General features: G+C 32.7%; 1 protein-coding gene across 3 annotated transcripts in view; it reads left to right on the top strand.

The window, feature by feature from the left end:
* The first annotated feature begins 285 nt into the window (after nt 1-285).
* CDH9 (cadherin 9) overlaps nt 286-27,999 on the top strand; it is an 82,494-nt gene continuing 54,780 nt past the window's right edge. The window contains exon 1 of one of the 3 annotated variants that reach the window (XM_064596825.1): nt 286-569. In XM_064596825.1, coding sequence (XP_064452895.1) covers nt 342-569 — 228 coding nt within the window. In that variant the 5' untranslated portion in view covers nt 286-341. The remainder of the gene's footprint in view (nt 570-27,999) is intronic. The other 2 variants (XM_064596827.1, XM_064596828.1) reach the window with 2 other exon arrangements.

Consider the following 27,999-nt stretch of genomic DNA (forward strand, 5'->3'; position numbering starts at 1 on the left):
TCAAATACTTAGTATTTTAAATTACAAATAGGTTCTCATTTATATGCTGCAAGATAGTGATATTAAAGTCAGCCGTGAATTTCCTGTTTATTTGTGCTACATATATCTCCTTACCTAGCCATGTGATATGTGAGGTTTTAATGGTAGCTCACTGATGTAACATGGAAAAATAATGTATATATAATATATTATTTATAAAAAATTTATAACATTTAGAAAAGTTTTACAGTTTACAGGTTATGTGAAAATGAAACACAACCTAATAAACCATTTTTCTCCCTCTACTCCTCAGGGGAATCAGACAGTATATTGAATTTGACATCCTGCTGAAGTTGCTTATAATGAGAACTCACTACTGCCTATCACTATTCATCTGGACCTATATGTTTCATATAGTTGACGCTATCCCACTACAAGAAAAAGCTAATAGTGATTTACCAAGCAAAATGGTAGTGGATCTGACAAAAGATGATGGTAAAATGTTACATCGCACCAAGCGTGGCTGGATGTGGAATCAGTTCTTCTTGTTGGAGGAGTACACAGGTACCGATACACAGTATGTTGGCAAGGTAAGAATTTTCATATGATAAATCCAGAAGCAATTAGAAAGTGATAGCAATTTAATTATTTTTATAGCAACTCCCTGTGCTGATTGTTTAAAATAATGATTATTTAAAAATATTTGACTAATTATGATGTGCAGAAGGCATAATATTGCAAATGTTGGCAGCCGGGTAGAATGGGGAATGTGATTTATTCAGGTAGCTAAATGCAGGTCAGTGTCCATAGCAAGCCTCAAAATAAAATGTCATCTGTGGACTTGATTCATTATTAATCAGCTACACATGAGTTAATTTTATGTGTGTGCATCAAGAAGATTTTAAAAACTTCCTTCAAAATTTAATTTAACATCATGTATAAATAATAACTTAGTGTGCTATGTGAGGCAAAAAAATACAATAATATGTCAAAAATTATATTGGTGTCTACAAATAAACAATTTATCATGATTCGAATAGTTTGCTGTGTATGAAAATAAGTACAAATATTTCTATCTAGATGGCCTGTTTCTTAATATCAGTCAAACTGAACTACTTCCTGCCTGTAAGCCAGACCAAAGGATTCTAGAAGAAGGAGAAAGAAAACAGAAGTAGAAAGAAGGCAGTATCCTTAGGGTGGTTAAAACCATCCAGCAGCAGCAACAGGTGCTCATTAGCAGTCTGGAACAAATGGCAATAGAGACTATGTAACTCCCCCTTCTTATATTCAACTTTGAGAAAACAGATTCATACCTTTGTCTTCCTGTTTCTTCTCTGTCTCAAAATAGATGACGTGATCTTTCCAATGTTCAGAATTTTCTATTATCTATCTTCCCCATATCAGTCTCATTCATACCATTCAATATACAGGACAATGCCTTTGTCCACTGCATTATCCCAGATATGTGCCTAATGCTGAGCTAATTTCAAATTCTAAGAATAAAACAAAATAAACAATGATGAATACTAACACTGCCCATAAATCATATATATTGTTTTCTTGATTCTTTGCACATGATACTAGAAGTGACTGTGATGGTCTGAGTATTTTTTGACTTACCGGCGACACAAAGTAGGTAAGATAGAATAGGCCAAAAATAAAAATATAAAAAGTACCTGATATCACAGAAGTCATGCCTATTGCTTTTAAACCAGAAATACATTTATTCTGTGAAATTGCCAAAATCTTGATCTAATTTTTCATTTTGTGTGTGTCACAGTGTATTTTTTTCAAATGTAGCTTCTTTTATCGGAAGCCTATTATTTCCTCTTCTTTTGATATCTCTCTCCCTGGTTCCATAGGTCATACTCACTTTGCCCCATATAGCTCACTTGCTGATTCCTTTTTCCCTCTTATTTCTCCTCAGGTTAGTCATAGGGCATCCCCCTGAATCCCTCATTTAACATCACTTTCCACACTATAGTTAATAACTAACATCAGGATATTTCAAGTTCAACTGACAAATGTTTGTGTCTAAGGACTTGAAATTGCCTTATGATTCTTTTTCTAAGGCAGTGTATAAAGGGCACATCCAGTTCACGAGGTCTCACACAGAGGGTTTCATCCTTGGATGCAGATCCATCCTTGGATCCTGTTAGATGCAGAAGAATAGCCACAGATAGAGATACTCAATCGCAAGGCGATCAAGGCTCTACCACAAGCATTTATTTTTAGCTGTAAGCAAAAATGCTTCCTTCTAAAAACTGAATGTGCATTGATTAACAGACACCATTACTGCACTGACATTTTAAAATATACACTAAGTTTTAGATCTTTTTTTACCATCCTGCTTATTTTTAATTAGTTCAATAATCTGTCAAAAATAGTTCCTAAACATGTGCAGAGTTTTATTTAATTAGTCTTCATAAAATATTTTAGCACTTGTTTTTGGAAAATAACCTTTTTTTTAACCCATGGACAAGTTGAGGTGTTCGATTTTTGTGCCTATTTATTCTTGACAACCAGATTATGAACCAAAAAGTGCAAACCCATTATAATAATCAGAATTTTTGTCAAATGAAGAAAATCAAACCAAAACTGTGTCAACTATTTTCAAATTACACTTAGAAAGCAACATGTATATGAAAGAGAAACTTCAACAAAATCAAACATGTGTACTTCTTTTTGAAAAAAAAAATGATTTCTCTGTTTTGTAATAAGGCCTTGTCTTAGACGTGCCATGCACCATATATTTAGTTCACGATAAAAGTGGGCTTCCAATTGCTTCTTACTACTAAGTTCTTAAGGGTCTATGAACTCTCCTAACCTGTTCTTCTAGCTCCTGACCTTATTATTCATTTGCATATGCAGAGACTAACTAGGCCTTTACACCTCAACTTGGTCAAACATATGAGTTCTCGTGAGAATTTAACTTTTTGAACACCAAAGAGATTGTTTTCTTTTCGACCACATTGCTCTGTTTGCCTCGTCTTCTAGGATCCACTGCATTGGTGACCTTCATGTGATGTAATGACTTGCCATATTTACCATGCACCATGATTCAAAGAGAATAGGTAGCTTCTAATGTAAAGAGATTTTCATATTTTTTCTTAGTTTTACAGAAGGTTCGTATTGCAGACAATGTTAAGACCTCTTTTAATATACAGGTGATATAAAATTGTATAAAGTTGGAAGGATATATAATCCTTGGATGTAAAATTTAGGGTTTGATTCTGAATTTAAAGGAAGAAGTTTTAAAACAAATAATAAAGTAGTAGCAGCAAAATTTAATAAAATAACTTGTATATGCACTTAAACATGAAACTTACAAGGGTCAGTCCTGATTGTGCCATTCAGTAATTGTGCAGAACTTAGAAGTTAATTAAACTTTCCAAACCTCAAATTCTTGTTAGGTTAAATTGTCACTAAGATCTCCTTAACTCCAAAATTCTAATGTATTCTAGGATTGCAGATGCGACTGCATTGAAGAAGAGCTAGTAAAGATTTAATAAAATTTGCATGTGTACATCCAAGGAAGTGGTATAGCATATGGCACGGTATGCATATGAAACACGCACGCGCACACACACACACACACACACAGACTGGCCTAATAGGATGAAGTTAGACCACTACTGTAAAAGGCCCAGAATTCCATGCTGAGTTGTTTTTACATACAGCATGGAAAGTGAGTCCTGTTGAAAGCTTTTGTACTAATTTATTATTGATGTATCACAAGTGTGGAACGCTCAGTTTGCTTTCATTGTCAGGATGGACTGGAGGAGCAACAAAATGAATCACAATGATATTTTTATAAGAAAAACTAGAGAATATTTCTGTATGTCATTTCAGACTTTTACAATACAGGACAGAAAGGTGAGGAATGTTGAAATTAAGAGTAATTTCTGTATTTTAACTATACTGGATTTAAAAATAAAATATTAAAAAATTAAATTATCAGTACTTTCTGTTTTCCACAATAATGCAATCTGAACTTTGGTTGCTCGTTTTTCATGGAAGCTATCAGAGATTTGTTAATTCTGTTTTCTGTAATGAGGGAAATCTTTGGTTCTTACTTAAGAGGATTACAAAGTTATGACAATTGCCATGTAGTTTCCCTCTAGTTTGAATAGACACATGTGGCTGAATTACTTAGGCAAAAGAGTAATACTGCTCAAGAGAAGAATTTAAATAAATTTAACAAGAACCATAGCAAAGGCTCCTGCTATTCTGTTAGAGAAACTTCATATGCATTTGATTTCTTACACATTAGATCTAGATCCTGAGGAATTGTCCTTAGGAAAATCCTGAGTTGTCATGGATTAATAATTAATTAATAATTAAAATGTTTATTATGGAGAATTGATATTTGATATCTAGTAAATAAAACACATTTATTACACAGAGAGATGCCAAACTTACAGGTATAGTGTTTATTCCTTCTGAAGGAAAATAGTGTTCATAAAATAATTTGAAATATCCGCTTAATTGACCATTACATTTCGATTCAAAGCACTTGCTTTGCTCAGAGTAATCAACATCGTGCCGTGGAACTACCTATTACTAGACACCATTTAAATACAATATATTTTTTATAGAGGTAGCCCTAAATTTTTTATAGTTTTAATCCAAAAACTTTTACAATCCCATAGCTGAAATCATCATGAGTATAATTACAGAATCCCAGAATGGAAGAGGATTTTTAACATTTATCAAGTTCTTGGTTACAACTGTGTACAACTGATTCAGGCGTTAACTAAAACAAAGGGAATCACAGGTACCAACAGGAAAATGGACAAGACTCTGGTTTCTATCAGATTGAGTGATGAAACTGGGGTGACTCTCTTTTGTACTTACGGTTATTGACATAAGCACTAAATATTGATATTTCCCCAAAGCATTCATAAAATAATGTTCTTGGATAGTCAGTGTTCTCTTAGGCTTTCAGAAAATGGCAGGTTGGTGTGTACAGAAACAGAAATAAAGTCTCAGAGTTCCTGAAGGATGTTTGATAAATTTTTATAGCATATTATAGTGTTTTTCAGAATCTAAATAATCTTTATAAAGCTTTACTTAGGCTGCAGTGCATGTGGCAGCCATTTCAGATTTACAGGCTTGACTTCTATTTTATCAGGGTCAAACGCCTTTTGCAGAAAATATCTAACCTCTTTTTCATAATTTCATCTCTTCTCCTTGCTTTCAATCCTATCTCAAGTGCGTCCTCTTACAAAAAGCCCATCGTAATTCTCCCCAGCCAGAATTTCCTGTTAAAATTATACCATCTATCAACTTATTCAAGGCATAATTTTAATTATTCTGGTCTAATATTTTACCATCTAGCATCTGTGATGTTTGGGCTCTGAATTTGTGTTGGATTTAATTTTTTCTTCCCTGAAATGTTTGACATAATACATTTATTTACTCAAAATTAATATTCAATTCCTATCTCAATAGATCTCTATTGAGCATTTATCACTCTGGGTCCTGAGATACTAACACTATGAAACACTAAAAGAGCAGAGAAAGTTTAAAAAAAAAAAATCCCCTTTTCCTGACACATGTTGCACCAAAGTCAATTCCTTTCCTATATTTTTTTGGGATATGATTACAATAAATCATCATACTCAGAACTATATACTAACAGAGGCACAAAAATGAGTTCAAGATCAATGAATAAGTGACTTGGCAAATCTAAGGGGAAAGAGGCTCTTTTTTTTGTCTAAAATGGGGAGGGATATACTTGTAGGTGGCAATTTTGTGGAAGTTTTAGCTTCTTCAATGGTTTCTGTAACAAAAGCTTTTCTTGAAAAATTATAAGATTCTCCCACAGTTTATGTTCTATTGATCTTACTCTATACATACAATAAGATCTATTGCTATTGCATATTAATGGTTTTAGAAAAAAATGCAATTTAAAAAACTATTTTGCTAAATTTGTCTTACATAAAAAAATGTATATTACATACTCACTGGGTATAGTATTCTGCAATCTTATATAAACTTGATGATGGTATTATTCAATTCTCTATGGTTACAAGGTTTGTGTCCTCTTATTCCAATTCTTACTGTGAGAAGAATATTAAAAAGTTCCATTTTTTAATTCCTCTCTTTACCTCTGTCAAGTTTTATTTATTTTTATGCAATTATTAGAGGCATGGCCAATTATCTTTCATGTTTCTTATTAATTGATGTTCTATTGTTATGAAATATCACCTTTTATCTTTGATAATACTAATTGCTTGAAGTTTACTTTGAGTGATACAAACTTAGCCACACCAATCCTTTGTGATTATGTTTGTACTTTGCATCCTTTTGCTTTCAGCCTTTTTGTGCAATTCTATTTAAAACACAGCTCTTGTAAACATCTCAGAGGCGGTTTATTCGTTTTTGCTTTCCTACCATGTTTTGGGTCAATTGAGTGTTTTTTTTTTTTAATATCTGAATCTGTTCTTTATAATTCTTCAACCTATTATAACATAAATAAAAAAATATGATATATTTTAGCATGCAATGCAATAATCTTATAGATACAATATGATTTTATTTCCTCTGTCAGTCTTCATTCTGTATTTGTCATATATTTTCTGTCTGTATATATTGTAAACTATACCATATGTTATTAATATTTTATTATTTAAGCAATTTTGTATTATATTCTATTTACTTATATAATTACCATTTCTAGTCAGTGCTTTTTATTTTTTCATATTGATCTGAATTTCTGTGTGCTGTCATTTCCTTTCAACCTGAAGATTTCCTTTAGCATAACTTGTAGTTTGGATCTGATGGAAACAAATTTTCTCAGCTTTTTTTATCTGAAAATATCATTATTTCACTATTTTTGAAAAATATTTTAATTGGCTATAGGAATATAGATTGACCTGATAATTGTTTGTTTTATCTCTTAGCACTTAAAATTTTTGCTACATTGCATTGTGGATTTTATTACTTTTAGTAGGAAGTCAGTCATTATTCTTATCATTGTTGCCCTATATGTCATGTGCATTTGTCTCTGGTTGCTCTGAAGGTTCTGTCTGTGCCTTTGCTGACAGTCTATTTCAACAGGGGTTTACTTTGATACCTCATTGTGCATTTGTTTTGTTTTTTAAATATTTTATTTATTTACTTATTTATTTAGATAGTGCAAGTTGGTAGGGGGAGGGGCAGAGGGAGCGGGAGAGAAAGAATCTTAAGCAGACTCCATGTTGAATGCAAGCCAGATGCGGGGCTCAATCTCACAACCCTGAGATTATGATCTGAGCTGAAATCAAGATTCAGATGCTTAACCAGTTGAGACACTCAGTTACCCCTAGATGTGTTTTGTTTAACCTGCTTGGGATTCACTGGCATTTTTAGATCAGTGGGTCTTTCTTCAGCAGATTTTTAAATTGTATGCCCATTTTTATTTTTATGGTCTGCCCTATCTATTTTTTGGGTGGAAGGAGAACTCCAAAGACAAGTATATTAGTCCATTCCACATTTTTTCATACATCATTGACACTGTGCTATATATTTTTCAATATATTTTTATATCTGTGCTTTAATTTGGTTAATTTATTTTTAGTGTCATCAAATTTATTCTTTCTTCTGTTTCTGTGTCCAATCTACTGTTACATACTTTTATTACAGAAGCTATAATTTCCAGTTCTAGGTTTCCTTTTCTGTTTGATTTTTCATATAATTTATGAAATCCCTTACTCACCCATTATTTTAGTATGCCCTATAAATTCTTTAATATACTTATGATAGTTATTTTTAAAGTCTTTGCCTGTTAAACTTGACATCTGAGTTATTTTTATCTATTTCTATTGATTATTCTCTTGCTATATTTTTCTGCTTTTTAAATCTCTACAAAATTTAGATTACATACTGGGTATTATGGGTAACATATTTTGTGGAGATACTGGATTTTGTTTTCTTCCTCTGAAGATTGTTGAGTTTTGTCCCAGCAGGAAGTGAAATTGTGGGATTCTACTTTGATTCTATTAGGTTTTTAGAATTTTCATGGCAAACTAATTTGTTTATTCCCTTAGTCCTGTGGTGTAACCCAAAATCCTAGTACATCACCCTAGCTCCTAAGTTATCACTTTTCTGCTATTTTATTAGATATCTCAAAGTGTTTACCAAATACATTTACCTACAAGGAGCATTAATCTTAAACTCTTCATTCTTAGTATCTGGAATAGCTAAAATCTCTGCTTAATTTTTAACTTTCAGACTGTTCCTCTTCTCTGGATTCCTTGGAGTCTTAGTCTATACATGGCCAGTTTAGAAGTACATAGAATACATGTTACATGTATCATGGTTTAGGGCTCTCTCCTCTGTGGCTTCCTCTATTCCTGGATTTCTTCTCAATTTTTAGCCATTATGGCATCCCTGAATCTGGACCTCTGATTCCTCAACTTATAAAGACTGCTGCTTTCTGCTTGAACTCTGTCTTCTGCATGACACATGAAATGCGGTATACTTGCAAGGAAAGGGGGTTAATATGGTAATCACTTTATCCCCTATTTGCTAGTAATCCTCCCAGTTTTTGTTCCTGGATTTTATCTACTGACTTTGTAAAGTTTTTTTTTTGTTTGTTTGTTTTTTTTGTTTTAACTAATTTGTAAGGAGTTAATTATTTCAACAATAAGAGTGTTGTTCTCACATAAGCTATGTTCCATGACTGGAATCAGAACTCCTATGTATTTTTTCCTTATTAAAACTTGTATTTCCTGTAAATAAATGTCTTATGGGTGAATAGATGTATAAAATGAAGTCCTGCAAGATTAAGTCAGCAATGCAAATATGGTTTAGAGCATAAAGGTTAAAAATTATTTCATTCCATTTTCTTTTCTTGAGTAATTTTTCTTTTCCACAGCACAGGAGGAACTGAAGAAGGACCTGGGTATTCTTATAAAGTACCCTAAGAATACCACATAATAAGTTATAAGTTCCTGCTTTAAATGACTTTTTTCAGATTTTTAATTGAAATAATATTGTCAGTATGTTAAGAAAAATGGTTAAAGGAAGCAAATTGCTTGAGGGGAATATTAAGTCATTTGCATATAGTATTCCTAACACTATATGGGAATAACGGCAGTGACCAGGCAGAAGTATGTATTTGGATGTAACCCTTCTTTATATTCACCACTTTTCCTGGATTTGTTGTTTCTTCATCTGTCAACCACTGTTGAAATTCAGCCAGTATATTTAATAAGCTAAAGGATAATAACCTTTTAGGGGAAAAAATGTCACAAGCAATTCTATTTCAATCACTAACTATTTCCCAGTAATTATGTTGATGTACGTTGTGAAAACACATTTTTTAAGTTCTTACTTGCTTAGAAAATCACTCTTTGTAGTCATTGTAGTATATTTCATATTAATAACAATTAATAAAATATGCAATATTAAATATCTTTAAAGCCCCAAAATACTAGGTTACTTATCGTGATAGAGGTTTTTACAAATCTCTCAAAGAAAAAGCTTTATTGACTTTTCTATGCTTACTCCAATAAAGCATGTCTTAAACTGTCTTAAAAAAGGTCTTCATTTCAAGTAAGTGAAGTCTTTTTTTATGTGTACATGAAAAAATAAAAGTGTTGTGGTCAAATCACAGACAAAAAAAGTATTTGTTTATATATTATGAAACCAGTTTTCTAATTTACAACAAAACAAGATAGACTACACTCCATTTGTCCCAAAATTAGTCATGAAATATACTGATTTTTAAAATAAGTTTTAAATTCTAATTTACAATGAGCTAAATATGTTTTTCACACAAATGAATATAAATGTTTTACTTCAAAATTAATGTAAACAAAGGAATGGTGAAATTTTATTATAAAATGGATATTAGGGAAATCATTAAAAGGAATGTAATGAAAGATCATAAATACAAAGTTTTGTCAGTATTTCCCATAAATTCATTATAATGGCAGATCTGAAGTAAGTCAGGAAACTTCAGTATCTGTCTTCAAATTACATAGACTGGAGGTGCTAGAAAATTTTCATTTTTTTCCTTCCTACTTCTGTTAGTCTAATATGAGCAAAGAACAACTTGTGTTGCTGGTGATAAATTGGAAGATCAAACTGAAAGTTAAAATCTTTGACCATCCCCAGCCCAGAGAAGAAAGGCAAGGTCAGAGATGAGAAGAGTAGATAATGCTCTTAGGCACTGCCTAGCCTTTATCTCCACAAAGTACCTTGTCTGGTCAGTGTTTATGGGAAGAACATATAAAAAATGTTCTAGTCAAAAAAAAATTTTTTTTTTTTTGGTAGTCCCAATAGTTTATTTTTGCATTTGTTTCCCTTGCCTGAAGAAAAATACCTATAAATATGTTGCTAAGGCTGATAGTCATGATTACTGCCTGGTTTTGTATTAGGAGACTTATGTTTTCAGGTCCCTCCTTTAGGTCTTTAATCCATTTCGAGTTTGTTTTTGTGTATGGTATAAGAAAATGGCCCAGTTTCATTCTTTTGCATGTACCTCTCCAGTTTCCCCAACGCTATTTATTGAAAAGACTGTCTTTTTCCCATTGTATATTCTTGCCTCCTTTGTTGTAGAATAATTGACCAATTAAGCATGGATTTATTTCTGGGATCTCTATCCTGTTCTGTTGATCTCTGTGTCTGTTTTTGTGCCAGTACCATACTGTTCTAATTATTATAGCTTTTTAGCGTATCTTGAAATCTGGGATTGTGAAACCTCCAGCTTTGTCCTTCTTTTTCAAGATTGCTTTGGCTACTTAAGGTCCTTGGAGGTTTCATATAATTTTAGGATTATTTATTCTAGTTCTGTGAAAAATGCTATTGGTATTTTGATAGAGATTGCATTGAATTTGTAGATTGCTTTGGGTAATATGGACATTTTAATAATATTAGTTCTTCCAATCCATGAGCATCAAGTATCTTCTCATTTAGTTGTATCATATTCAATTTCTTTCATCAGTGTCTTAATTTTCAGAGTGTAGGTTTTTCACCTCCTTGGCTAAATTTATTCTTAGGTATTTTTTCTTGTGGGTGCAATTGTAAATGGGATCATTTTCTTAATTTCCCTCTCTGCTACTTTGTTATTAGTGTATAGAAATGCAACAGATTTCTATATAATAATTTCATATCCTGCAACTTTACTGAATTCATTTATTAGTTCTAAAAGTATCCACTGATGGATGAATGGATAAGGATGAGATGGAATATTATTCAGCCATAAAAAGAATGAAATCTTGCCTTTTGCAATAACATGGATAGACCTGGATGGTATTATGCTAGGTGAAATAGGCAGAGAAAGGCAAATACCATATGATTTCACTTACATGTGAAATCTAAACAACAAAACGAACAATCAACAGGCTCTTAAATACAGAGGGGAAATAGGAGGGAATGGGCAAAATCGTTGAAGGGGATTAAAAGGTACAGTTTTCCAGTTATAAAATAAATAAGTCATGGAGATAAAAAGTATAGCATTGGGAATATAATCAATAACATGACAATGCTGTATAGTGACAGATGGTGACAACACTTACCATGGTGAGTATTGAGTGATGTACAGAATTGTCAAATCACTATGCTGTACACCCGAAACTAATACGACATTGTATGTTAACTATACTTCAATAATATGTTTTAATGTACAGACACTGTGTGACATTCAGAGTGCCATTAAGTTCAAGACAACAGTGCTAGAGTGGTTGATTATGAGAACTAATAACATTTAGAATTAATTTCAAAGGTTATTTTTTGACCATTTATTAGAAGCTTTAGAGAAATTGAAAGGAAGTTGGTGAGACATAAACACACATTTAAAAATAACTCAGAGATGCCAGGAAATTTGCATTACATATTTGTTCCCCAGATTTTACCTGCTAATTTTATTCTCTTTGCCTTGGATCACTCAGCCATTATCACTGTGTCCTTTGCTATTCTCTTTAAGTTCTAAGTCAAAAGGCAGTAACACAAAATGTTAAGATTTGGAATGAGGGTGCAAAAAGTGCAACTAGAAAATTGTGAATAATTTTAAAACTACAATTGATCAATAATAAAACGGTCTCCTTTCTAAAGTAATAACATTCCTTCTCTCAAAGTGGGCAAGGAGAAGATAAATGTACACTGATAGTGGAGAATTTATAAATGATGAAAAAAAGTAAAGAAGGAAATGTAACTCCCCAATTCACTGATAACCATGGTTATGATGAGATAAATTCCTTTGGTATTATTTTTTGTCATAAAATTTGTATGTAGTAAATACCTGCAAAGTACAAATTGTGTCCTGCCTGTGTACCTAAGATTAAAGCATGAGCATATTTTGATGTCCTAAAATGATTTTCTAGAAATAGTTTTTAATTGCTATGTGATGTTGTGTCAAATAGAAAATAACATTATGAAGAACCCCACTACAAATAATAAAATAATGACTGTAATAAATAATTCTGGAACAATAGATAAGGATTTTAATGAATGCATGTGTGTTTGTATGGGTATGTGTTGCCAACTTGGTTTATTTAAGATGTACATGTAAAAACTAATGTATGTACATCTTAATTGTACAGCTCAATGAGATTTTTATTTACCTAATTTGCCATTTCTATTTGCCTATGTTAATATGACCAAGATCACAATATAAACAATGTGTGTCATCTGTGAGGATACCCTCTCATTTAGCCCTTTCTAATCAGTGCCCTCCCAGACATTACCACTTTGGTAACCCCAATCCCTATTGATAAGTTTGCAAGTAGTTGAATTTTATATACATGGGATTACACAGTATGTCTGACTTCTATTTTCAACTTTCTGTAGGACAAATTCATCCATGACATTATATGTAGGATTAATTTTTGATGATTATATAGTATTCCATTGTTTAAATATACCACAATTTATTTATTCTATTGATAAATGATTGATGTGCTTCTAAGTGGACGTGATTATATATAAAAAGTATGATAAAGATTCTTGCACATTTTTATTGTCACATGTGGTTTCATTTCCTTTGGGTGTATTTTAAGAGTGGGATTGCTGAATCACAGAGTGGGCATAGATTCATCTTTAGTAGATGCTCATAAAGTGTTTTCAAAGAGATTATACGAACTTCTACTTCCTCCAGGAATTTGTGAATGTTCCATTTATTCCATATATTTATTGCTAACTTTGCCTTGCCACTTTATAAAGGTTTTTATATATACAAGTCATTTTTTCGAGAGATACTGAAATTATTTTCTCCTAATTTCAGCTTACTTTTTACTACCATCATAGTGTCTTTTAATGAAGAAAGTTTCTTACTTTTAATATGCTTCTATTTATCAATCTCTTCCCTTGAGTTTATTAATTGTGGTGTCCTATTGAAGAGACATTTTCCTGTCATTAAGATAGTATCTTTTGCTTTTTTTTCTGTAAACTTCAATGTTTTATCTACCATGTTTAGGTCTTTAAACCAATTTAAATTCATTTATGGACTAGATATAAAGTAGAGATCAAAGAGTGCACACAGACCTAGATTTGCTTCAGCATTTTTTTTTTAAAGACCATTTCTGTATCTAATTCTAATGGTCACTCTTAGTGTAATTCATTTGGCTGTTTATGTGTGCATATGTTTGCTGATCTTTTCGTTTATCCTTATGTTAATACCAGGTTGTGTTAACTGTCAAAGCATTATTGTTTTATTTTTAAATCTAGTCATTTAAGTCCCTCAATCATGTTCCTCTTCTTCAAGATCACTGTGGCTTCTGAGGTCCTTTGCATTTTCATAAACTTTTAAAATTAGCTTGTCAGTTTCCGCTAGTCTCAGGAACAGTTTCAATTTAAGAGACTAAAATGATATACCTGCTTTAGGTAATGTGTGACCCTGGATTGAATGCTGAATTTTGGTAGCATATTATCGTAAATTCATTATTAGAATACTTGGCATGTTTGAAGAGGGACTGTTTATTTTAATGTTAAATATAATTATATTATTGTTTCTTTAACTTTATAATTATACTATGATTATATTAGACAATTTTCTCGTTTTTAGGTTATAGATGCTGAAATATTTATTTGGAGGTACAAGTTGATAAAATGTCTATAAATTGATAAAGGTAATTTTAATACATATACTACATGCCAAAATAGGTATGACAAATATCATATGCTTCCAGAAGTATATAATCAATAAAGAAAAGATGAACAGGCAAATATAAAAATGAGCAAAATGATTGAATAGGTATTTCACAAAAGATGATACCAAAGTGGCCAATTAGCATATATATAATAAGGTGCTCAACTCATTAGGGAATGCAGATTTTTTTTTTTTTTAAGATTTTATTTATTTTTTGACAGAGAGAATGAGAGAGAGAGAGCACATGAGAGGCGGGAGGGTCAGAGGGAGAAGCAGACTCCCCGCCAAGCAGGGAGCCCTATGCGGGACTAGATCCCGGGACTCCGGGATCATGACCTGAGCCGAAGGCAGTCGCTCAACCGACTGAGCCACCCAGGCGCCCAGGAATGCAGATTTAAACCACTCAAACACCAGAATGACTAGGAGTAAAAAAATAAATAAATAAATCCCAAGGGGAAGTGATGACATAAACAAACTGGAACTTTCACAGATTCAGGATGAACTACAAATGCTAGAAACATGGAAGGAGGCTTATCTGGAAAAATACAATATGCCTTGATGTTAGAAGACTGAAAATTCGTCAAAGATTAAATACCATCCCAATCAATATCCCTGTGTATTTCTTTTATGTCATTTTGAAATAATTTTAAACTTTCAGAGGGTCACTCAAATTGTTCAAAGAACTTCCATACACCATTCAGCAGGATTTACCAATTATCGATGTTGCCAATTTGTTTTATCACTCTTTCTGCTTGTACAGATTTCATATTATGGCAGAACCATTTCAGTGCTGTCATTACTTTCAGGACGTTTCCCTTCTTGAGCTCTACAGAAGGTCTGAAGTATTTGCAAATGCACAGTAAGTTGGCAATAACTGAAATCTAATTTCTGTTTCCTGCTGATGGAATCTGTTCAGTTTCTTAGCCCTCTTGCTGATATTTTCTTGAAAGTATTTTGGAGCTGGATCTTGAGCATATGAAGCTTAGACATCAACTTGGAGGGGCACCTAGGTGGCTCAGTTGGTTAAGTGCCTGCCTTCAGCTTAGGTCATGATCTCAGAGTCATGGCATCGAGCCCCGCATAGGGTTCCCTGCTCAGCGTGGAGTGTGCTTGTCCCCCTCCCTTTGCCCCTCCTCCTGCATGTGCTCTCTCTCTCAAATAAATAAATAAAATCTTAAAAAAAGAAAAAAAGACATCAACTTGGAGATGCTAGCAGAGATGTGGGGGCTCCATTCCCTGTTAATCCTCCCTATGATTGTGCTCTCCAATTTCTAGACCCTCTGGCAAACCCAAACTCTGACCACAGTCTTCTCAGCCAAATAATACCACTTCTCTCTGCCTGGGCTCTAAATATACTGTCACTAACTCCATAACTGGAAAGTACCCTTAAGGGAAGAGTCTGGTAATGGAATAGGCCACAAAACACATAGCTCAAGGTCATAGCCTTTGCAATACTCCCTCTTTTGATTGGTCATCAGTTTTGCCTGTCTGTCTCCATATCTGTTTGTTTCTGTCATGTTTTCACAATTATTCCCAGTGGGTATATTTGTCTAATTCAGCTAAATACCAAGATTGCTTTTGAGAAGCACTTCATAATGTGAATGCAGTTTCAGGCACCACTAAGGCTCATAACATTGTAAGATTTAAGTATTTTTCCAATGTGCCTATTCAAAATAAGATATGCCTATTATTTCTTTTATTATTATTATTTACTTGAGAGAGAGGTGAGCGAGAGAGTGAGAGAGAGAGAGCACCAGCGGGGATAGGGAGAGGGACAAGCAGACTCCCCACTGAGCAGGGAGCCCGATGCAGGGCTCGATCCCAGGACCCCGGGATCATGACCCAAGCCGAAGGCAGATGCTTGACTGACTGAACCACCCAGGTGCCCCAAGATATACTTACTATTTCTGTGTCATTTTTTTATTATATTAGGAAGAACTTTCAGTGTTTTTTATCATAGGTGATAGTGTGAATGGATTCCTTGCTGTCATATGTCACTCTAAAGGATAAATCATTGGTATTTTGACATTTTCTACCTTTTTAAGAAACATGGTGGTTCACTCTTTCCTTCTCAGCAAAAAACTCAGACCTTCAAATGAAAATCTGCAGTGGCCATTTTTAAACATTTTCTATTCATTTCTTGTCTGGACCAGCAAGTCTGTTATAGGGTTATACTTCTGCTCTTCCAGTCGCAGCATCTCCAATGCCTTATGAGATCAGTGATTAGTGACCCTTCTTTCCAGGGCAATTTTGAACACCTCCACTCATTCCATCAATACATCAGTGAGAGTGTGAGGGCAAGAACTCAGGTGTCACTAACTAGCCTTTATCTTTTGAACTATCTAATCTTTCATTCTACTATATATGTAACAGAATTATGTAAAATAAATGTCAACATCGTCATTTTGTTTTTACTGCATTTTATAAAAACCCTTCTTATCTATCCAGATGGTTTACTCTTTGAATTTTTTTTTTTTTCTTATAGTTCAGTGCCTGGCACATATTAGCACGCAGTTCAATGTTAGTTTTAACCCAGGTTTTTGAGCACAGGACTGTGATATTATTATCACTATTGCTATCACTGTACTCATTAAGCACAAGAGAGAACTAACCTAAACAAGCAGATATTTTCCAAACCCACTAAACTGTTTTAGTGGAGTTTTACAAAGGGGAAAGATTATATATCATGCCTACTTACTTTTTTTTTCATAAGTACAAAAATTTTCATTTTGCTCATTAAATATGACCTCAACATGAAGACAAGAGCTTAACAAAATGAAGCAGAAGAGACAATAAATTAAGTTTTAAAATATATTATGTAAGATAGGTAAAATTGAGTCATATTAAATAATATAAACATTACATATTAGTTGGCTGATTTTTCGATGTATTTTAAATGGTAAAAATGCATTATAAACTGTTCTGGATCTTAAATTCATTAATGATATTATATTTAAAAGTGAGATCACAATATAAAATTTAAAAAATCCATTCAAAGAAATATTCATTAACAGATATTCCCTAAGTTGTATTAGGGCAGAGAGACAGACAAATTGCTGAAACTTCTTGTTAGAATCATTTGAAAAGCTTCAATCATGGAAGATGTTGAAACTGATGGATAATACTCTATAATTAAATACTTGTAATAAATTTAAATGCAGTCTGTGCTGGGTATCAATGGTTAATATGGCTTGCACTGCTAATCTACAAGGAGCTTTCTTCAGTAAGAGAAACAAGATAAAATAGTTGCCATAAAAGTGATTGCAAGCTAAAGAACAAAAGCAAATGAAATATTTATGCAATCAGATACCTAGCATGACATTTTAAAGGTTACAGACCATGGGTAGCTTAGGTTACCAAATTCTTAAGCCATTCGCTGAAGCCATAGTATAGTGCTAATATAGAGAGCACATTCAATAATCAATTTAAAGCCCATCTCATGACCGGGTATCATTTCAAAGTTGGATAAAAGTATAAGGTTACTATTACCCAGCTGCAGTTAGCAATTCTAAGATTAAGAATCATCATTCTCACTCTTTAGTTTCTTCCTCCTACCCCCAACCTGCAACTAAAGTGCAGAACCAGAAGACATTTTTAAATGTGTGACCATATGCTGTGAGTACTGATAAAGATGCTTTTGATATTTAGCCTGACACGGCCACGGAAAAGCATCTAATATACAAAATAGATTCAAGAAAAACAAATGCATGAGTTTATTCCTCTTCTGTGATTGATCTGGTTATATTAATTTATCTTCCAAACACGTAAGTGTGGTGACATATCTGTTTCTGCTGTAAGTAGTCTCTCAGTGTCTCTCCTCAGCTTTCTTATGTTAAATCTCTAACTGGTCTTATTCCCTCTGATTTTCATTTTGTCTTTCAAATTACCTTTATATACACTTTGAGAGTACTTTTTCTAAATCATGTTATCCTCTTCAAACATTTTTAATGGCTCTTGCCTAGGGAAAAACTCAAATATGTTGAGATTACTGTTATTTTAAAACCATTAACAATAGGGCATTCACTGTTCATAGCATAATCACACCACATTTAGTTTACCATTTAATCCCCACATTTCCACAGTTTATTTATACCTTCCATTTTACTCTCTGCATATGAAATCCTGTTCAAATTTAAAAGGTTTACATTTGATATAGTTCTTATGAGCTGTTTTTCTACCTGCCAGTCAATAGTTACTATTCTCTGTCCTGTTTCACTATATTTTAGTGTTTTTATATCTTCTTATCACACAGTTGTATCTGTGTGTGTGTGTGTGTACATACCCGTGCGTGTGCATGAGTTCTTGTGCTCGTGTATGTTGTGAGTGATTTTTGTGCAGGCTATAAAAGAAAAATTATTTAATCTTTTACATTCCAATGCCCTGGCATGGTGCAGGCAGATGCATGCATGCACATATGTGCACACAAACACACACATTAGAGAAATAAGAACAGCTTTCTCTGTAAAGAGACTAAACATCTTGAGCAAATATCTTAATGAAAGTCCTGTTGTCAAAGTGTATTTCAGCCATTAGTTGATTTTAGCAACATACACAAATAATAAGTTGCATGAAAATGATTCACTCTAAACTCCCTTCTTTTTGACTCACATTTAATAAATTTTGTGCACTGAGAGCACGATGGATAATACCATTTAAAGTTGTTCCTACTGAACAGGTATTTCTCTACAGTTGGAATGAAATAGTGGGAGTGATAATACATTGCTGTAGTTAGCAGTCCCCAGAGTATATAATTGCCTCTTGAAAATGATGTGTTCAAGGCAATAACCTTCATTTGTACTCTAGGAGATATAATATGACCAATGAGTGAATCCTAATTTTCTCTCATGTCATTTCACTCCTGGTAATATGTGCTTCATCTTGACCATTTTCATGGTAAATAATGCTGGAATCATACAGTACACATTCTCTTTTCTGACTTTGTGGTCAAGGCTAGAAATAGAGGCTCCCATTTTAGCTTTGCATAAACCCGAAAAGAAGCAGAGTTTGCATTTATGTCAAAGAAACTTCATAAAATAAAAGATAGCTGAAATGTGTGAATTGTGATAAGAATGGCCTCTTCTATGTCAGAAGCATTTCTGAGGTTTTTACTGCTAACATTCTTTTCCCCGCTATGGATCAGAAAATTTAAAGGAAATGGAAGTTTATGTTGGTATTCAATTTGAATTATTTGTAAAGATCTCAGGACCATTTTTATTATATTCACACTAGACATTTGAATCACTGTAGGACTTGCAACATTTATGAGAAAAATCATCTTATTTACATGTATATACAGGTATACAAGACAAGGTCAAATTTGCAAAGTGAGTTTTTTCTCAAATAAATAAGATCTCGTCCATGTAAATCAATGGAAAGAAAATTCAGTGAAGGCAGAGAAATGAAGGTTCTGATCATGAATGCAAAAACTTCAGGATGTACTCACTTATTCTATCATATTTCTTTGGAGTTCTTAAAATGATTTAGTTATTTTCTATATTTATTTTAGATTAACAAGCTTGGTAAGTATGATGTAACTTGAAGAGCAAAGCTTAATCATGAATATCCAAGCAATGCAATATTGGAAAAACCATTTATATGAATATGGAACCACATATATCATGTGTATGTATATATATTAACCTCACTGAGGTTATTTCTCTTCACACATTTCTAAGGTTGGGTGAGTTCCTAGAAAAACAATAAATAAATTGATGAGGATTTATTTTACTGTTAAAACAGTGTGTTTTATGTTCATTTCTTCACTAAGCTATTTGAAAAAGTTTAATTGATTAGTAAAAACTTTAAGTTCAGTAACTATAATTTAAATTGTATGTAGTATAAAGAAAAAGACAATGACTATTTAGTTTTGTGACATTTCCATACAAACACCTGACATCCCTCAAATTACTAGAATTCAAAAGTTACTTCACATTTTAAAATTTATTTTAATTAAAAATTTAAAAAGTATCATTAAAATTTTTCAATGATTTAAAATTGGTTTTTATGAAATTTTGAAACTCACAAGACTTATTTTTAAAAAGGCATATAAATATGCATGTATACATATATTATATACATATATATAATTTCTTTTTCAATCTACTAGTGAAATCAGCAGACCAAGAAAAATAAAAGTCTAGGATTCTTGATGTCAGAAATAAAACAAGGAAAAGAGAATTAAAAGAAATAATAAGCATAAATGTCAAGAGAAGGAAATTTTGAATTTTTAAGTATCAATACAATCCAATTAAACTCTACAACTAGGTATCGATATCTGTTAGTTTTAGACACTATGCTAGGATATCTCAGGCTTGCAGTGAATGTTTACAAGAATCACATAGTCCATGGGCGCCTGGGTGGCTCAGTTGGTTAAGCGACTGCTTTCGGCTCAGGTCATGATCCTGGAGTCCCTGGATCGAGTCCCGCATCGGGCTCCCTGCTCGGCAGGGAGTCTGCTTCTCCCTCTGACCCTCCCCCCTCTCATGTGCTTGCTCTCTCTCATGCTCTCTCTCTCAAATAAATAAATAAAATATTAAAAAAAAAAAGAATCACATAGTCCAATAGCAATGGGAGTAGGAGCATACATACAAAAGAAAAAGCTATTTTTTTCACTCTAATTTATTATACTGATATTTCAAAAATTTTAAATGATTATCATTATGAAAATTCTTTTCTGGCCAATTAACATTAGAACAGATTCTCCACCCACAATAGTAAAGATAATATCAAAACAAGAGTGAAATGCAGTTCTTTTTCAATGAGCCTTGTACAAATGAAAAAGCCTGATACTCGGCATGAGATTTTGAAGTACATTGTAGCTATAAGTATCCAAAGCTAACACAAAATTAAAATAATAGTTAATAGTTGATACCGCAATTCCCCCACTACAAATTTGCCCAGGACATATATTCTTAGACATATATGAAGATATATGGACCAGAGTATTCATTATAGCACTTGATATAATAACCAATGACAGCAAAGGAACCAGACTAAATATCCATTCAGTGAAGATTACTTAAACAAGAAAAACAATTCCTTCATTGTGGAAAACAAGTACATGAAACTATATAAAATGATAGGAGAAGCTATCTGAGATAAATCAGTAAAAAATTTTGAAAAAGTGCAAGAGATTTTAAGTTTCAGGAGGATAAACAACATCGGTCAATAGTTACATATTTATACCTCTGATATATTGGACTGTGTTTCAGGTCAGTGAGGTGAGGACAGATGGAATCTTTATATTTACTTTGGTTTACATACTTGTCTAGTATCTCCATTCTTTATAATTTTCATGTATTGCTTTTATAGGAAGACAAAGTACTAACACTTCTAATTTGCATGGCATGAAAACCTGTCCAGGGGCGCCTGGGTGGCTCAGATTGTTAAGCGTCTGCCTTTGGCTCAGGTCATGATCCCAGGGTCCTGGGATCGAGCCCCACATCAGGCTCCTGGCTCAGCGTGGAGCCCGCTTCTCCCTCTCCCTCTGCCTCTCCCCCTGCTCATGCTCTCTCTCTCTCTCTCTGTATCTCTGTGTCTGAAATGAATAAATAAAATCTTAAAAAAAAAAAAAAAAGAAAACCTGTCCAGACTTGACCCCATCACTCTCTTTAAATTCTAGCCACTACCCCTGCCAAAGGTTAAACTCCTGACCAGACTAAAATAGTTATTGCCTTCAAATCATGTCATGTTCTTATACCTCTGGTCTTTTATAAATGGTTTATTCTTTTTTAAGTGTTCTCAACCAACTCCTCCCTGTTTGGTTCGCCATTTACTTAATATTATACCTATTCATCTATCAAAACTCACCTCATACACCATCAATTCCAGAAAAATTTCCCTCAAATCTCTCCAGGTTTCTTCTCTTTTCTGAACATACTTCTATATGTACTCTAATAATACCATTTTATATTTCCTTTGTTTGAATACCTAGCATTCCATTCAAATGTAAATCCATTAAATTAATGTTATTTTTATCTCTCAGGTACAATGTATTGCATAGTTGATGGTACACAGTGGGTCTATAATTTGTATCTAATGAAAAGTAAAATACAGATGATACAAAATAAAAGAGTTTGAAAAGTATGGATGTAATGTAAAATAGGATGTGAATACCTCTAGCTGTTTATCCCTAGTAGAATATAAATTCCATTTAGCAGGCATTTTTGCATGTGTGGTTCATTGCTATATGCACAGTGCCCAAAAAAGTGCCTGGAATATATTTTGATACTAAACAAATGAACACATTCATAAGCACTCTTTCTGAGGAAACTTATAATTCGAGTAATTAAATAACTTTCTCAAGGATTTTGATTTATAATCAATTTAAATTTGGATAGATACAGTTTTAATTTCCAGAGAAACAGTCCAACAGGACTTGGTCTTGAATCTTTTTTGTTGTTGTTGTTGTTGACTTGGTCTTGAATCTTATGAGCAAGGCTACTCCTTTAGAGAAACTTACTCAAGTAAATATAGTGTTTGATGACACTGACAGGAATTAACTTACCAGGGCAACAAGTATAGGGAGAGAAGACAAGAGAAAAGAATACTAGAAAAGACAAGACAACAGAGGAGGACTCTAAGACAGAAACTAAGGAATGCATATATTTTCAGAGCAAGAGTCAGAAAAATACAGATAAAGCCAGGCTCTGGGAGAACCAGAAAAATTCAATATTGCAAAGCTCAAGCAAGGATAATTTGCAATGATTACGTAGTTAAATGATGTCACAGTGATGTATTTATTTAACTGGGCTAAGAGAAATACTGGGTTTGTTAACTATAAAAGAACATTTCGATTTTGTGGGTAGAAGCTAAATTGTGAAGAACTCTCTTGGGAATATTAGAAAAGTAAGTGGAGAAAGTAGAGACTCTCTCATTTATTGTAGGAAAAAAGAAAAGGAAAAACAAGTGGTAGCTTTACAGAAATTAAATATTTTGTTCTTTGGATGGATAAGTGGAAGAAATCACATGATTTATGTTTAGAAGAATAATCTGAATATGGATTACATCTTAGATGGTTTCCTACAACAGCACATCCTGAGACTGAGCTTTGTATGAAGATCTATCAAGAAACACTCAGAAACAGAACCACAAGAAAGTAAAGATACAGGATTGGACAGAGGAAGTTGAACAGTAACATGGGATGGGTTAGCCTGGTGATGGGTATTAAAGAGGGCACGTATTGAATGGACCAGTGGGTGTTCTACATAATGAATCATGGAACACTACATCAAAAACTAATGATGTAATGTATGGTGATTAACATAACATAATAAAATAAAATTTAAAAAAAAATGAACAGTAACATGGTACAAAAACCAATCCCATGAAGAGTTCTAGATCTGGAATTGCCCTTTAGAACTACCCCAAATTGAAACAAGGAATGTGGGACTTCGTACTGTGAATCAAGCATTGCCTGTGGGGAGCCCCAAGGAAAGGGTTTATACTTTGGTGATGTGGTTTCCTTTCACTGAGCTGCAATAACAATAGAATTTTACCAGTGACCTGGGAAAGAGTGCCCTAGTTCTTAAGAGGAGAGCAGGTGATCAGAACATATAGGTTTACAGCACTAAATTCAGCTGGCAAAAATAGTATATAATATGATTTAATACTAGAGTATATAGGTTTAAGGCCACCAAAAAGATTTATAGAGTTGTTTAACATTTTAACTGCTTATGAAAATATAAAATGTTTTGCTTTATTTTATATTGTCATAGAATTAATTTAAAATCTAATTTTGTTGTTGTTACTGCTGTTGCAATGCTTTTGAATCAGTTCTACATAGAACATGGGAGAAAATGAACCAAAAAATCTAGTACTCTGGCTCTTTCTGTCACTAGGGGATAAACCCATGAGTTCAGTTTCTAGTTGTTCAATTACTGTCACCTGCTCATAAAGCTCATAAGTGTATCACCAACTACAAAAGAGAGATATTTTATTTTAATGATGTAATAGGAATACTACTTTACAGATATAGCCTAGAAAAGTCAATCCAATGCTGGATGTTTTAGTTATAAGAGACTCCATTTTTTTTTTTTTATAGATTTACAACTGTTCTGTTAAAAAGGAGTATCGTGGGTAAAGGATATTATAACAGTCTCTAGTAATTGATTCATCTATTCATTGTCTGTCCCAGTAAAATCACTAGGAGACCAATAAGAATTAAAGTTATTAGCTGGAAATTCTTACCAAGGGAATAAGTGATTGGAATTTTGCTGGATCAGAAGCTGTTCTACTTACCACTCACAAAAAAATTACAAGGCCTCAATATAATGGCATTGAGAAAATCTATTTGATTCATGAAGGTGAAATTCTTTTACTCAATCAACACACTATTTTTCTGGGAATAGAAAAAGATTAATGGAGAAAAAATAGCACATAATTTATAGTTTCATATATTTTATGACTTTGATTCCTGTGTATTCATTGAGAAAGGATATGCCATAACTCAGTAGACCAAATTTCTAGAGAGAAGAAATAACTGTTTCCTTGTGATGCTCTTAGAAGTTTGGCTTTACTGAAATACGGAATTTAAAAATATTTCTCAATCCTCATGTTCTAAAATGTGTGTGCGTGTGTGTGTGTGTGCATGTATGAATCATCATAGAGGTTTTCTCTGTGTGGAACATAAGCTTTATGAAAAGAATCTTTCCCTGAACAAAACAATAAAACAAAACACAATGACAGCTCTATTACAAAGCTTGTGAAACTACGATTTACAATTTCTTGATTACATTTAACATGAGTACTCATACCTTTTTTTCCTTTTAATGTAAAACTATAATATTAATGCTTCCATGAACCTTGAATATAATTTGGCAAAAAGCTCTTCAATTTAGTGAGATGGATTAAATGTCTTTTCCAAAATCATACTAGTATTTATTCAGAAAGATTTTCAAACTCCTAATCAGTGCTATTTCCTTATAATAATCTTTAAGTTCAAGTTAAAGGCACATTTTCCCATATTCTTATTTTATTATTCAATTAACATTCATTGAATTACCGAATCTCTGGGAGTAACTTTGCAATGCACATTGAAATAATGTATTATTTTATAAAGAGTAACAAAGACATAATCACCAATCTGCACTAATGGTCAGGGATACATGGTAAGAGTCAATTTGCATTTGTGCCCATCATTCTAGAAAAAAATATATACAATAATGAAGTTAACACTTCCAGATTTCACTTATTTGAGAACCTTTTGAAAGGACGGTAATGGTGCTAATTGATTGATTTATTTATTCGTTTGGTGCTGATTTTATCCTATTATGTTCTGGCTGGGTTCAAAACTCAGCAATGAACAGTTGCCGTTAGCCACACACTAGGAAACAGAATTGGCATTCAATGTCTTTGTGCTTACCCTTATTTTTTCTATATACTTTGATAGAGTCTGAGATATAAATGACATATCAAAATTAACTTAAAAGTCCAGCAGATAGCTTATCACAGGGGATTAAAGCCAGAAGCTGATCCACTGCTAAACTATAAAGGAATGTAAATTATTCTGATACTATTTTATTTTCTACATATTCCTCTAAGCAAAGCAAACACTATCCTTGAAAAAGAACAAAGTCCAAATGCTATATATTGAAGATCATATCACTACCAGTAGTTCTAAGTAATCAATTCCAATATGATTTAATTCTGAGTTCTGATCAATTGTCACTGAGTATTTTTGTGTATTATAGTAATTGTTTTTGCAAATAATAGTAATTTGGGTAATTGTTTAACTTCTTTTATATTCTCATGAAATCACTGTGCAGATTGATTTGTTCAAAGAGAAGAGATTATTTTTTTCTTTTGGTAGGAAAATATATTGACTTAGCTGTCAGGACAGTTCTTTTTATTAAGAAAATAGTTTTTGTTTACAAAATATTTGATAAACTGATTACAGAGTGAGATCTTTAGAGCAGAATCTAAATCAACGAAACACACTTAAAAGGATAAAGTTTGGGGTTTTTGTCCTGCTGATGGGTTGTCCAACAAAGGAGGATAGAGATCAGGGAGATTATTGGTGACAGGAGGCTACCTGTTTTGTGTGGTGAAGAATCAGTAAAAGTCAGAAAGAAAACCTTGGGTATGATAGAAAAAAGGACTTTAACGTAGTGAACACATAGTGAGTGCTAGCTTTCTGTGTAGGGGTCAAAGTGACTGTGCCCGGGCTTTTATATAATAAATAAATCTACTGTCCTCTTAGCTGTTTTTGGTTGGTTTTGTTTTATAATGCATTTTACTCTGTTATTACGATAAGTCCGATTTTGAGTAACTATCAATGATGAAATGTTATAGTACGTTGTATGTGTTTTCTGAAATCAAGTAATAAGAGAGTTAAAAAAAAATGAAAGTGAGACTGACAAATTTCTGATAATACAGAACTTGAGAATGAAAAACAAAAAGAAAACAATAACAAAAAACCCTGGTCTGTTTATTTGCTTTGATAATATTGAAGGTTTTATTTTCGTATGCCCCAAATAATTAAGTATATAAATAAGAAGATCATTATGCCAAAATGAGAAATATTCTGCATTGAGGTACCTTTATAATCTTTCACATATGAAATGATACTAACCCTTGTCCCTTTTGGGACAAAAATAAACAGAAAACACTAAAATAAGAGGAGCTGCCATAAAGAAGAAAACATTTTCAGAAGATGGTAAAGAAGTTTCTGCTTCCTCATTAGGCTTTTCAGCCAACATCTGTAATGAAAGTCAGTATCCTGAGTGGTTCTAGAGTCTCTTGGTGATTAGGATCAGTTAGAGGGTTAGTCTTCAGTGTGACCTAGCACAGATTTTGCACTCAACTGCCTCCCTTGTTGCTTTTGAATCAGATTCAATAAATAAATAAATAAATAAATAAATAAATAAATAAATAAATAAATAAATATCTCCTCCAATAAAATAAAAATAGTACATGGATCTGTTAGTGAATATGTTGGTTGGTTCATTGATTAGTTTGGTTGGAAATTAAGTGGGTTAACAGTTTTCCTATTTTCTTCACTTAAAAAATTACATCTGGGATGACTTGGAAAACATGCAAGAGAAGAGTAAAAGTGACAGAATATAGGCACTTTTGGTAATTGTTTAGCTAATGGAGAGCGCTTTGGATTTTAATAGTACAGCAGAAGGGGGATTTGTGCAGTTTTATCTAAAATATCAAGGTCTAAGCATACCAGCTGATACCCAATTTACAATTGGAGCTATAATATACATTTGAAAATTAATGTCACCTAAATGACAAATTAAAATATTCAAAGCTTCAAAAATCATATGAATTTTCTTCTCTTCCTATCTACCAGTTATTAAAACCATGCTACTTTTTAGTTTGTTTTCTAATTGAACTATGAATATTTTCCAGAGATTTTTGTTTGAAGTAACTTGTTTTCTTTTATGTTGAGAAAATTTATAAATGCCATTCTAAACAAAAAGCCTCCTGTACCATAATTATATTATTAATTTATTAATATAATTATACTATTAATTATATTATTAATTGAAAATCTAATATGATGTCTAAACTTTTCAGTTGTTTTATGAATGACACATGGGTGGTAAACTCTTTGTGTTCATGCATGAATTATCTTGATTTTATCCTCACATTTAGTTAATAATTTTATTGAGTATGGAATTCAGTTTCAAAATAATTTGAACATGAACATAAGCATGCACAACAATGAATACTCATTTATCTATGACAAGTCTACTGTTTACATAATGCATACTCCCAGGCAAGTGATCTCCTCACTGGAAGCATTTAGGATGCCTTTTCTTTATGTAGTGTTGTGAAAGTTCATGATAACAGAAAAGAAAGAAAATCAATTTAAAGAGGATCCAAATTATTGTTTCATCACTTCATCTTCCTTTAACTTTTTGTGCAAGTATTGCTAACATAAAATTAACCAATTTGACATACATAATTCGATGGAATTTAGTTCATTTTCAATG

The sequence above is a fragment of the Mirounga angustirostris genome, unplaced genomic scaffold (genome assembly GCF_029215605.1).
Source record: "Mirounga angustirostris isolate CCGP_5_RB_7025 unplaced genomic scaffold, mMirAng1.0.hap1 SCAF_7, whole genome shotgun sequence".
Lineage (NCBI taxonomy): Eukaryota > Metazoa > Chordata > Mammalia > Carnivora > Phocidae > Mirounga > Mirounga angustirostris.